The following is a 10840-nucleotide window of genomic DNA, read 5'->3' on the forward strand; positions in this document are numbered from 1 at the left end:
CTAATGATGTCAAAGAAACTTTTGACGTTCAAATTCAATTACTGCTCTGCCAAAAACATGTGCGGGAATCTATACCAAAAATATTGTAATGTGGTTTCTCTTGGTGGCATGCACTGGCCCGGCATTTGGGCCTTTTCGATATAAAATTTTATTACTATCATTAGATTTGTAACTTAACTTTTGGTATCACGTACCTTATGGTTATCAGATTATGATTCTTTTCGGACTAAATTTAAAGTTTATGGACCCTATTACCAACGAAAAAATTATGACCCAACTTGTATGAAAATTGCTATTCTAAACAATCATACATTTTAAACTATTTTTTTAAGAAATACTCTAACCCTAACCATAAATTCATATTTGTGTGAATGGCGACTATGACAATAATCGGTTTAAAAATAAAAAGAAAAATGATTTTATCATTTAATGGCTGCAAATATAGACTACAGTGAAAGATATTTATGGTTTTAAAAAAGTATCATTATACTTTGATATTTTTGCTAATTGTTAATTAAAGAAAGTAATTTTACTTATGGCATGCATTTTCATGGGCCATAAATAAAAGAACACACTAGATACTTACTGAACAATGTAATATTTCAAAATCAAAGAAATGAAGCAATGACTCTCTTAAAGAAAGTATTCCATAATAACAACTTAAATATTTACTGATCTCAAGTATGGAATCACTGGACATTTCGGCAGAAGAAATAAATTATAAGATATTCTTACCGTACTTGAGAATTAAATTCAAATTTAAAGATTAAATTCTATTTTTTATTAAAAAAAATACTAGTATAAATATTTAATTTATAGATTTTGGACCAACCAAAACTTGTACTTTTGTTTTGTTTATATATAAAGATGACTAATTCTATATAAGTGAGATGAATTAATATTAAATATTATAATAAAACATCAAAATTAAATATAAAGTCATAATTTTAAATAATCTTTAATCTTAATAATTCATCATGTGTGTTGTTATATTAACTTTTTGTGATTCTCTATCCTTTTCACGGTGCACGCTATTTTTTATTATTTCCTGAAAATAAAACTGACATTTTGTTAGAGAATTTCTTCATAGTAATTCTCAATTAGTATTTATTTATGATATGAATTCCAAAGAAGAAGAAGACTCGAAGGAAGTTATATAGAAATAATAAAAAAAAAAACTCGAAGCAGTAAAATTAGAGAGAGGGTCAAGTCAATAATAATGATGAGTTGAACAAAGGGTGGACGTCGTGTCTGTAGAAAGGGGTGAAAACTGAAAAGGAAATTGAAGCATACGAAAACCAAATTAACCAACAAGTCCAGCCAACTAAACAATTAACAAAACGGCCCCAAAAATAACTTTTATTATATTCTCAAGTCAGCCAAAATTTGAAAAGTGATGTTGGCGACCCCTTTTCCCTCTTCCATTCTCCCCCTTGTATTTGTATAGTTCAGTTCTGTTCTGTGGTTGCCGACGCACTCGAATCTCTCTTCAGTCTTACTCTCACAACAGAGATCACTACCAATGCAAGACATTTTCGGATCAGTTCGTCGATCACTGGTATTCCGCGGTTCGCCGGAGAACGAAGAAGCCTCCTCGCTCGGAGTCGGAGGAAGCCTCGTCGATAAGATCAGTTATTGTATCCGAAGTTCCAGAGTCTTCTCCAAACCCTCGCCGCCGTCGCCTCCGCCGCCGTCCTTTCCTAAGAACGCTGCTCCTCCGATCCGATGGCGGAAAGGCGAGTTGATCGGTTGCGGCGCCTTTGGCCAAGTCTATGTTGGAATGAATCTCGATTCCGGAGAGCTTCTTGCGGTTAAACAGGTCAATTACTTTCTGAGTTTTTTTCTTCGCTTCATCGTTAATTTCCGCTTTATAATTTTATCTTCATTTTGAACTTTTATTTATTTATTTATTTCATTTCCTTTTGGAGTTCGGTTCTTCGCTTCTGTTTGTTTCTCCTTTTCGCTTGATTCTTCGGAATTAACTTTGTTGTAGTCTCTTCTTTTATTATAGTTTGTCATTTCGGTTCGCATTTATTTGACTTGACTGCGATTTTAGCTTTGTTGCTTAAATTGATTTTGTTTTCTTGTCTGTGTTTTTAGGTCTTGATTGCGGCAAGTAATGCTACGAAGGAGAAGGCACAGGTTCGTTGTTTGATTAAGTTCTATTTGCGACTGCTTCTGATTGCATCTACTGAAGCACTTTGATGCCAGTCAATTGTTGTAACTTATAAATTATACTCGTTTGTTAGTTGTGTATACAGTTCTAAATAATTAACAGGATTGCTGTAACTTATATATGTTTGATTGTGCCTTTTGCTGTTAGTTGTTGCAACTTATTTTTAGCTAAAGGCATTGCAATTGCTTTGTTATATGTTTTTTTCATCTGAAATATCAAATTCAAGGTTACTGCAAGACTTGAAGTGGGGAAGTAAATCTGTAATTTATGCTTCAAACTAGGGATTGTCTTCGAGTGATGAGAAAACAGTTTCCTTTTCACATTATGTAAATGCTTTGTTTATTTTTCTGAAACATGGCATGATTCAGATTTTGGGCTGTTATTATCTTTGAGATTTTCATTGAACTAAAGTAGTCCTTAGGTGGTTGTTTGATTAATGTTTTGTCATACTACTAACAGGCTCACATAAAAGAGCTTGAGGAAGAAGTTAAATTACTGAAAGACCTTTCACATCCCAACATTGTTGTGAGTATTATATACTATTGGTCAAAGATACTTCAAGCCAATTAGTTCACCTGGACTATCTCTTGACTGAATAGTTTTTTATGCTGTAGCGATATTTGGGTACGGTCAGAGAAGAGGACACCCTAAATATTCTCCTGGAGTTTGTTCCTGGTGGATCCATATCATCACTATTGGGGAAGTTTGGGGCATTCCCTGAGGCTGTAAGTTTTAGTTACTGAGCCACTATACTTTGGTGATTTCATATGCCAAATCACTTTCAGTCTTTCACTAATTCATTCAACAGGTAATAAGAACCTACACAAAGCAGCTACTACTTGGACTCGAGTACTTGCACAAAAATGGAATCATGCACAGAGACATTAAGGTGGATTTTTATTTCATTGGTATGCATGTTATCTTGTTCTTTTCTGGTGGCTGATGTTCAAGTTTTAATTAATTTCAGGGGGCCAATATTCTTGTAGATAATAAAGGATGCATAAAACTTGCAGACTTTGGGGCATCCAAACAAGTCGTTGAGCTGGTAATCTCAGTCTTATATGTAGCTCTACTATTGTGTATGTCGCTTTACCTTTGTGAGGGCTCTTCTGTTTGCACATTTGTTTAAGCAGTGCCTTTTCCTTTTAATCTAGGCAACCATTTCTGGTGCCAAGTCCATGAAGGGTACTCCATATTGGATGGCTCCAGAAGTTATTCTCCAGACTGGGCATAGCTTGTAAGGACATTGACCCTCTACTGTAGACATATTTTATAATATGCTGCTCTGTTTTTAATATTCATTGACATGATTAAAAACTGGAAGTTTCTTCTGGACAGATATCACTTGGTATCATACTTTTGATTGACTGTTTATGATTCCAGGTGTTGACCATTCTGTGAAAAAGCTTTGTATATCTAGAGTTGTGTTAGAACTGCCTGCCTTAATTATACAATGATGGTTTCTGTTAGAAAATATAAATCTTTGCTTGGTATATCGAAGAAGTTAGTGGCAGGAATTTTCAGCAAGACACATACGCTAACTATGCTTTTAAAGTTTCTGGTCCTAAGCAATTTGAAGCAGAGTGATTGTTGCTTGAATCTTAGTTGCATTCTCTAGTAGAGATAGTTATGTTTTAGATGAATGACATGTATGAATTCAAGGTCAAGGGTTCTACCTTTGAAATTCTATTGGGAGATTCATATATACTGTTCTTGGGGCATTGCTTGAATCTTTTGTTTTGTTTTTTTGTGCATGTGTATAATATATTTTGGTAATGATGTTCATTTGAAGCCAAATAAAGACGTTTCATATATTTATGCTTTTTCAGCTCTGCTGACATATGGAGTGTGGGTTGTACTGTGATTGAGATGGCCACTGGAAAGCCTCCCTGGAGTCAGCAATACCAACAAGAGGTATCTCTTATTCTGACTCCTTAAATTCTGTTAGAGGTTCTCTTTGAACATTTACTAAAAGAATGAACTTTCAGGTTGCTGCTCTCTTCCATATAGGGACAACTAAGTCTCATCCGCCAATTCCTGATCATCTCTCAGCTGCAGCAAAAGATTTTCTGCTAAAATGTTTGCAGAAGTATGTTACTTTTAATTTTCTCCTGCTTTGCTTGTATCACAAATTTCTAGTTTTAGTGTGTTTCATTGTGTCAATTATGTTTTTTGAAGTATATGATGGAAGATTGATCATGCAAAACATCATTGAGTTTTTCTTTTTGGTGGGTGGTGCGGGGGCAAGAAGGGGATTGGGGGAGAAAGATTCCTCAGCACATTTCTATATTGTCAACTATTTCTCAAAAAAGAGGAGTTTAACATTCAAGTTGTTAGTTGTGTCACTTGTGTGTGTGTGTGTGTGAGAGAGAGAGAGAGAGAGAGAGAGAGAACGTATGCCTAGTATGCTTTCTTTTCAAATGTTCATTATCAGATTACAAAATTCACTTATAAATATATAATCCTTCTGTAGGGAACCAATTTTGAGGTCATCGGCATCAGAACTGCTGCAGGTGATTCTATGAGCATTTTCTCTCTAGACTGCACATACGAAATATATAAATTTGAGTGGCCATTACTAGTAGTATTATTTTTCATGAAATATTTCAGTTCTCCCTAAGATTAGTTTTGTAACTTACTGCAGCATCCCTTTGTTACTGGTGAACATATGAATTCTCTTCCTCTGTCATCTAATGTCACGGTATGTAAAATGAAGTGGTATTTAAAATGCTGTTGTATGTATCTTTTATTAACCAATTTTTAAGAAAAATCACTTCCAATTCTGACAGGAAAACTTTGAAGCTTCTTCACCATCATGTGCCCCAAATGATGATGAATCCTTGTAAGTGTTAAACATTTGGCAGCTATTTCTGTGGAACATTTAACGGAGCTATATTTTAATAGTATATTATTTCTTGATGCTAGTGAAGGGTAATATGATATTGTTTAAATAACTTTTATGATTTATGTAGCCTTTTCCGTTCAACTGTAAATCCTCTGGACTCGGGAAATAAACAGTCGTGGGGAATGAGCAATGATGATGATATGTGTGTGATTGATGACAAAGAAGATTTCTCGCAGAGTGATGCCAAATACAAATCATTTATGTCAACTAATAATATTGAGGTGATTGCATTCAGGCCCTTATTGCTTTATTTAATATTAAATTAATGAGTTCTCAAACATTTTTTTTATTGTAGAGTTTCAACCCAATGTCTGATCCCTCTGATGATTGGGGGTACAAATTTGATGCAAGTCCAGAACTGGAAAATAGAGGGGTTAGTTTTGGCACTGATGTAAGTTACATGCCACCTGATCAGTCAGGGGATGATGATAAGGGGCAGAAAGATTTCTCCTTTCCAGGTGTGCCATCTCTGTCAGAGGAAGACGATGAACTCACAGAGTCAAAAATTAAAGCTTTTTTGGATGAGAAGGTATTGCTTTTAGTTTAGTTGAAATTGAGTTAGTCCTTCTGCTGTAACTTCACCAATCTTTTTGTCCACTAACTGCTGTGTCATAATGATGATTATGCATTTATGACAGGCTCTTGAACTGAAAAAATTGCAGACACCTTTATATGAAGAGTTTTACAACAGTTTAAATACATCTTGTTCTCCCAATGTGATTGAGAGCACTAGTGAGGATACTGCTTGTCGAAAATATTTGAAATTACCTCCTAAAAGCAGGTCACCAAGTTGGGTACCAATTAGCACTCCATCTAAAGCCGTTGATAATTCTGAAAGTCCTGGAAGTAATGGCCGGTCATCATCAACTGTTGGCCATGTAAATAACCATAGTCCACAGGATATTCCAGCATCTCCCCTTAATGAATGGAAAGGACTGACAGTTGACTCTCAGCAGCAGCCCAGTAGCCCAAGGTTGGTTTGTTTTTGCCTTGCTTTGCTTTTCTTAGCATCAATTATTTTCAGAAATATAAAGTAATTTATGTATGTTGTACTTGCAGTCTAAGCTTTTCTGAGAGACAGAGGAAGTGGAAAGAAGAGCTCGACCAGGAGCTTGAGAGAAAGCGAGGTTAGAAGTCTCTTTTTAGTAAAATATCTAAGAAGTTCCTGTAATTCCAATTTTGCAGCTGTCGCCTGTCATTAATTTTGGTCCTTAACTTTGGTGTCCATTAGTTAATTTGATCATTGACTTAGTGTGTGTCAGTCAATTTAATCTCTAATATCAGGTACTAAATCAATTGATGATCGTTAAATTTAAGTATCAAATGGACGATACTTGATTAACTTTGATAAAATAAGGAGAACCAAATTGACTGTTAGTGTCAATTTCAAGAATTTCATAAACCAGGGATTAAATTGACCGATGATGCTAATTTTGAGGATCAAATCACTTTCTTTTAACTTGTTTTTTGCTTATCAATAGTAGCACTATATTTGACTATTTAATGTAAGCGAGAGGCATGAGGAGAGACTCCAAAGTTGTCTTTGTCGTGCATAACTGAAAAATACTTTAGATGATCAAAACATAATATGCTAGCTGAATTAGTATAATTAATTTATTTACAAGTTGCATGGGACAAACGTTGCAGAAATGATGCGGCAAGCTGGCATGGGCGGAAAGACATCTTCACCAAAGGATCGAGCTTTAAATCGACAGAGGGAGAGGACAAGATTTGCTTCTCCCAGCAAATAGAGACTCGTTAGAGCATTCATTCTGCTTTAACTACTGGGATTGCAAACATGTCTTACTGCAGTTTTGTTGGGGTTGTTAATGTTATATATTCATCCAATTTGGCCGTTTTGCCATATGAAAAATCTCACATGCTTTATCTTGTCCGTGTTGTTGTGCCATGTAAAGCGTTTTTATACGTGTGTTGCTTGAAATTTTTTTACTTTCCTTTGGGGTTTTGAGAGATGCATGGCCGTCAACTTTATGCCCTTTCTGTATTATGAAAATAGAAATAATCAGAACTATGTGGCGCAAGATTGCCTAAGAATCTGTTGCCACTTGTCTCTCCTTTTCCCCTGCTAATTGTTTCTCAATGGTAATTTGTGGTCTCATTTGTTACTCCTGCTGTACGGAATTAATCCCTTGATGATAGGAAACTTCTCATTATATGATATTAGAACTATAATCTATAATTGTTAATTTCAACTTTTTTTATTATATAGAAACAGAGTTGATTAAGAGTCAGGCACAAAAAATTATATTTAAAACTTTGAAATAAATTAATATTTTATTGGAGGACATTAGGACAGATGACGGAGAAATTAAAAAAGGTTAAATATTTCAATAATGTTTTTCACACAATTTCTTCAAATTTAATTTCTAAATATTATACATTTTGATAACATTTTTCCCCGCTATTTTTCTAAAGTTCAGGAATTGAATTAATCCAAATTAAAATAGAGAAACTATACAAATTTTTATAAAAAAAATAAGGAACTAAAACATACTTAACCTTTTTAATTTCTCCATCATCTGCCCTCATTTTTCCTTTCACTCACTCTCTCTCTGCTTTTCTTTTTTTAGCTGTAGAGGCAAGACTATGGGAGAGGATCTATTTTAAGAAAAGAAGACTGGGATCATTTCTGGCGCTACTCTCTCAAGTCTCTATCTCTATTTTTTCTCTCCATCATTTATCTTCATTTTTCCATTCACTCTCTTTCTACTTGTTTTTTGGCTACATAAACAAGATTGCAGAAAAGGATCTATTTTGATTGAAATAAGATGTGAAAGTTACTTATTTATAGTTAGCCAATCCATTCCCTTTTTTGGTAGTTAACCAATCCATGACCTGCATAATATAAAAAAAAATATTTTTTTATCCATTGTACAGTAAAAAGAAATTACTATCCTATATACCATTTGGGTAAAAAGTTATATTTTCCACTAGTAATAAAAAAAAATTGCAAGTTTAACCATGAGTCTTGTCGCGAAATTAAGCATATTCAAACATGGGTCAATGTTTATTTAACACGTGTTTATAAAATAAGTAAAAAAACGTATAAAACAAGGATATTTACACAAACACTCTCTAGGAGCTAGCATTATTTTTGAAGCTAGAAGCTTATTTATTTACTCTAAAAAAATAATAAAAACCCTTCCGACTCTTGAGAATTGAGATATTATTGACCTCATCAAAGCTTTAAAAAAAAGTAGCATGTCACTTTGCTGGGCGTTGTTTCACTCCACTTACCAATCCATCATTTTGCTGTGTGCTTTTCCTGCTTTTCAATGGTGAAACAAATCTTGTTGCCAGCCTTGAAGGAGAGAAAGTTCGACATAATTTTGATGCAACTGATCTCTTTGGAGAATACTTCCTCAAATTTATTACCCCATTACTTTTTTGCACAGTTTTCTTGCTCTTTAAAGGTGAAGCTAATAATCATGTTGCCATTCTAGAAGGAGAGGAAGTTCGAACCCATCTCTTTGTTTGAGGAGAATTCTTCTTGCTGAAACTCAAAAAACTCAAACTTGTAGTTGTAGGTCTTGTGGGTGAAGAAGAAATAAACATAATTGATGGGTTTTTTACTTTGACTTGAACTTTGGAAGCTGCTGAAGGTGGTGGGGACTTGATCAAACACTTTTGTTGTGTTCCTATGTTTCTTGATATGACAGGAGATTTTGTCTGGCAAAACTGTTGTTGCCTTGAAGAATGTGTAGACAAGAATAAAGGTTTGGGGACTAGCATTGTCTTGTTAGTTCTATTGCTAGCACATGCCCTATTTGGCAAACACTTGTTATCATTCTTTTTCTTGTTAGTTCTATTGCTAGCACATGCCCTATTTGGCAAACACTTGTTATCATTCTTTTTGTCAAAGGCTTTTGGAGGAGAAATCTTAAAGTTGATCCTTGAACGAGCCCGTTGAGGTGGTGGGGTATCAGAGACTGGTTTAATTTGCTTCTCTTTCCTTCTTCTAGCATTGAGTTGTGTGTTTTCAAGGTCAACTTTCTGGTTTGACCGTTGGGACAGTGGAGTTTTTGGTTCCTTGGTGGCAGTTTTCCTACTAACTGCTGAAACTATTTCTCTGGCAAATTGACTTGCCTTATAAATTTCTCCAACAGTTTCGCCAACAAGCATTGCTGGCAATGACATTTGCCTCCATTCTTCACCTGAATAAAGATAACATTTGCAAGTGAAGGGGTAAATAAGATGAATTCAATTGACCTCTTGTTTTTACAGAAAAACTAATGAATGATTGCACATTATATTAACTAATGAATGATTCACTTAAGTTTTGACAAAAAGACTACTTCATGGCTAAGAGTATAACTGTATAAAAGACAGAGAGTTAACAAGATCACCTGAATTAGTTGGCTTAGGAAACTTCCCCGGGGTAAATCTTCTTGGTGCATCATGCTTGATCCTTCAAAACATGTAGTAAGATTGTTACACTCTTAATCAATAAAAAAACATTCCACCATTACTTGAAAGTTTAACACCATACTTAACAATATTGAATGATAAATTATTAGATAATTTGAGATTGTTACAGTCTTTACTAATCTTCATATGAAACATAATCGAATGTTATTAATTCTTTCTTTTTATTGAAAAACTTAAATATATACTACAAAAAAATTCACGGAGACAATAGACGCCTGATGTTCTGAAACTAACTAATAATTTATAATATCTAATCCCATACTTAAACAATTTTTAATTGGGGGTGGAAATTTTTCCATTCTAATCAAATTACATTTTTTTTATAAACTAATCTTAGAATTCGAATAGAATGTAACCAAAACCAAAATTTACCTGACAGATTCTTGCTTGCACCTTAGACTGGTTCGGAGATAACCTTTGGTGCTGCGAGGGCTGAGACTTACCCCTGACACCACCTTCTTTCCACCGGCCACCGTGTACTGAAGTTCCTGTAGTCGAACCATGCACTGATCCACCTTCAAAGACCCACAACAATTCACTGTCAGGGAAGCTCGGATTAAAAAAATAAGGTTTTATTACTTATTCGGTCTTTATATTTACACAATATTTATGCATAATTCTTATACTTAAAAATTACTCATTTTACTATTAGATGTATATTTTTTAATCTGTTTAAGTCCTTGCCATCTAAAATTATAGAAACGAAAATGGACTAAAAAGTGTATATGTATAGAGATTAAAACGAGATAAAAAGTACATGTGTGGAGATTAAAATGAGTGATTTTTAAAAATAAGAATTAAATCATAAAAATTGAGTAATTAAATCTAAAAATAATCAACCAATCAAACAAAGAAAGGAGTGGTGTATAGTGCGAATCTAATTTATAAAGGGTCATTAGAGAAAATGAGTAATGTGGATTAGTTACCTTGTTGAGTGTTTCTCTGATTAGAGCAGGATTGAGAACAGCTAACATTTTGTTTTGCTTTGGTGGGCTTCTAGTAACCATCTTTGGGAAGTGAGTCTCAAAATTTCAATTAGTTAACACTCACTCATAGATATCTCAGAAACTGAATTTCCCTTTTTCTCTCTCTCTTTGAGACCTCAAAACTTGTTCTTCCAGATTCCATAGTTTGGCTCCGAAGTGTCAGAATTCAAACCAAACGGTCCCGTGCAACGTGTGAGCCTATCCACAGGAAACGGCAACGACTATTATTGAACCGTTCTGTTTTCTTTTTAAAAATAAATCACGTTACGTTACCATTTTCAACTCAACGTTTTTATTTGGAAAAACAAAAAATTCAAAAACTTA

General features: G+C 34.2%; 2 protein-coding genes across 2 annotated transcripts; one reads left to right on the forward strand and one right to left on the reverse strand.

The window, feature by feature from the left end:
* Nucleotides 1-1367: 1367 nt before the first annotated feature.
* On the forward strand, nucleotides 1368-7207 carry LOC114407606 (mitogen-activated protein kinase kinase kinase NPK1-like). The gene is made up of 17 exons (XM_028370780.1): nucleotides 1368-1819; nucleotides 2101-2142; nucleotides 2636-2701; nucleotides 2791-2901; nucleotides 2985-3065; nucleotides 3144-3221; nucleotides 3331-3413; nucleotides 4006-4090; nucleotides 4165-4265; nucleotides 4650-4689; nucleotides 4821-4877; nucleotides 4966-5018; nucleotides 5149-5302; nucleotides 5377-5610; nucleotides 5720-6054; nucleotides 6141-6208; nucleotides 6729-7207. The coding sequence occupies exons 1-17, from the start codon at nucleotides 1523-1525 to the stop codon at nucleotides 6830-6832; spliced, it is 1989 nt and encodes a 662-aa protein (XP_028226581.1). The 5' UTR covers nucleotides 1368-1522; the 3' UTR covers nucleotides 6833-7207.
* Nucleotides 7208-8072: 865 nt separating this feature from the next.
* LOC114407607 (probable microtubule-binding protein TANGLED) lies at nucleotides 8073-10718 on the reverse strand. The gene is made up of 4 exons (XM_028370782.1): nucleotides 10457-10718; nucleotides 9903-10045; nucleotides 9449-9510; nucleotides 8073-9256 (listed from the first exon to the last, which is right to left on the reverse strand). The coding sequence occupies exons 1-4, from the start codon at nucleotides 10535-10537 to the stop codon at nucleotides 8529-8531; spliced, it is 1014 nt and encodes a 337-aa protein (XP_028226583.1). The 5' UTR covers nucleotides 10538-10718; the 3' UTR covers nucleotides 8073-8528.
* Nucleotides 10719-10840: the final 122 nt, after the last annotated feature.

Source organism: Glycine soja, chromosome 3 (genome assembly GCF_004193775.1).
Source record: "Glycine soja cultivar W05 chromosome 3, ASM419377v2, whole genome shotgun sequence".
In the NCBI taxonomy this organism is placed as follows: Eukaryota; Viridiplantae; Streptophyta; class Magnoliopsida; order Fabales; family Fabaceae; genus Glycine; species Glycine soja.

Excerpts from the sequence above, each read along its gene's own strand:
- LOC114407606 (XM_028370780.1), top strand. The coding sequence starts at position 1,523 with ATGCAAGACATTTTCGGATCAGTTCGTCGATCACTGGTATTCCGCGGT. Across the intron at positions 5,303-5,376 it reads TGTCAACTAATAATATTGAG|AGTTTCAACCCAATGTCTGA; the intron begins GTGATTGCATTC and ends TTTTTATTGTAG. Across the intron at positions 6,209-6,728 it reads GGAGCTTGAGAGAAAGCGAG|AAATGATGCGGCAAGCTGGC; the intron begins GTTAGAAGTCTC and ends CAAACGTTGCAG.
- LOC114407607 (XM_028370782.1), bottom strand. The coding sequence starts at position 10,537 with ATGGTTACTAGAAGCCCACCAAAGCAAAACAAAATGTTAGCTGTTCTC. Across the intron at positions 9,511-9,902 it reads TGCAAGCAAGAATCTGTCAG|GATCAAGCATGATGCACCAA; the intron begins GTAAATTTTGGT and ends CATGTTTTGAAG. Across the intron at positions 9,257-9,448 it reads TCCTAAGCCAACTAATTCAG|GTGAAGAATGGAGGCAAATG; the intron begins GTGATCTTGTTA and ends ATCTTTATTCAG.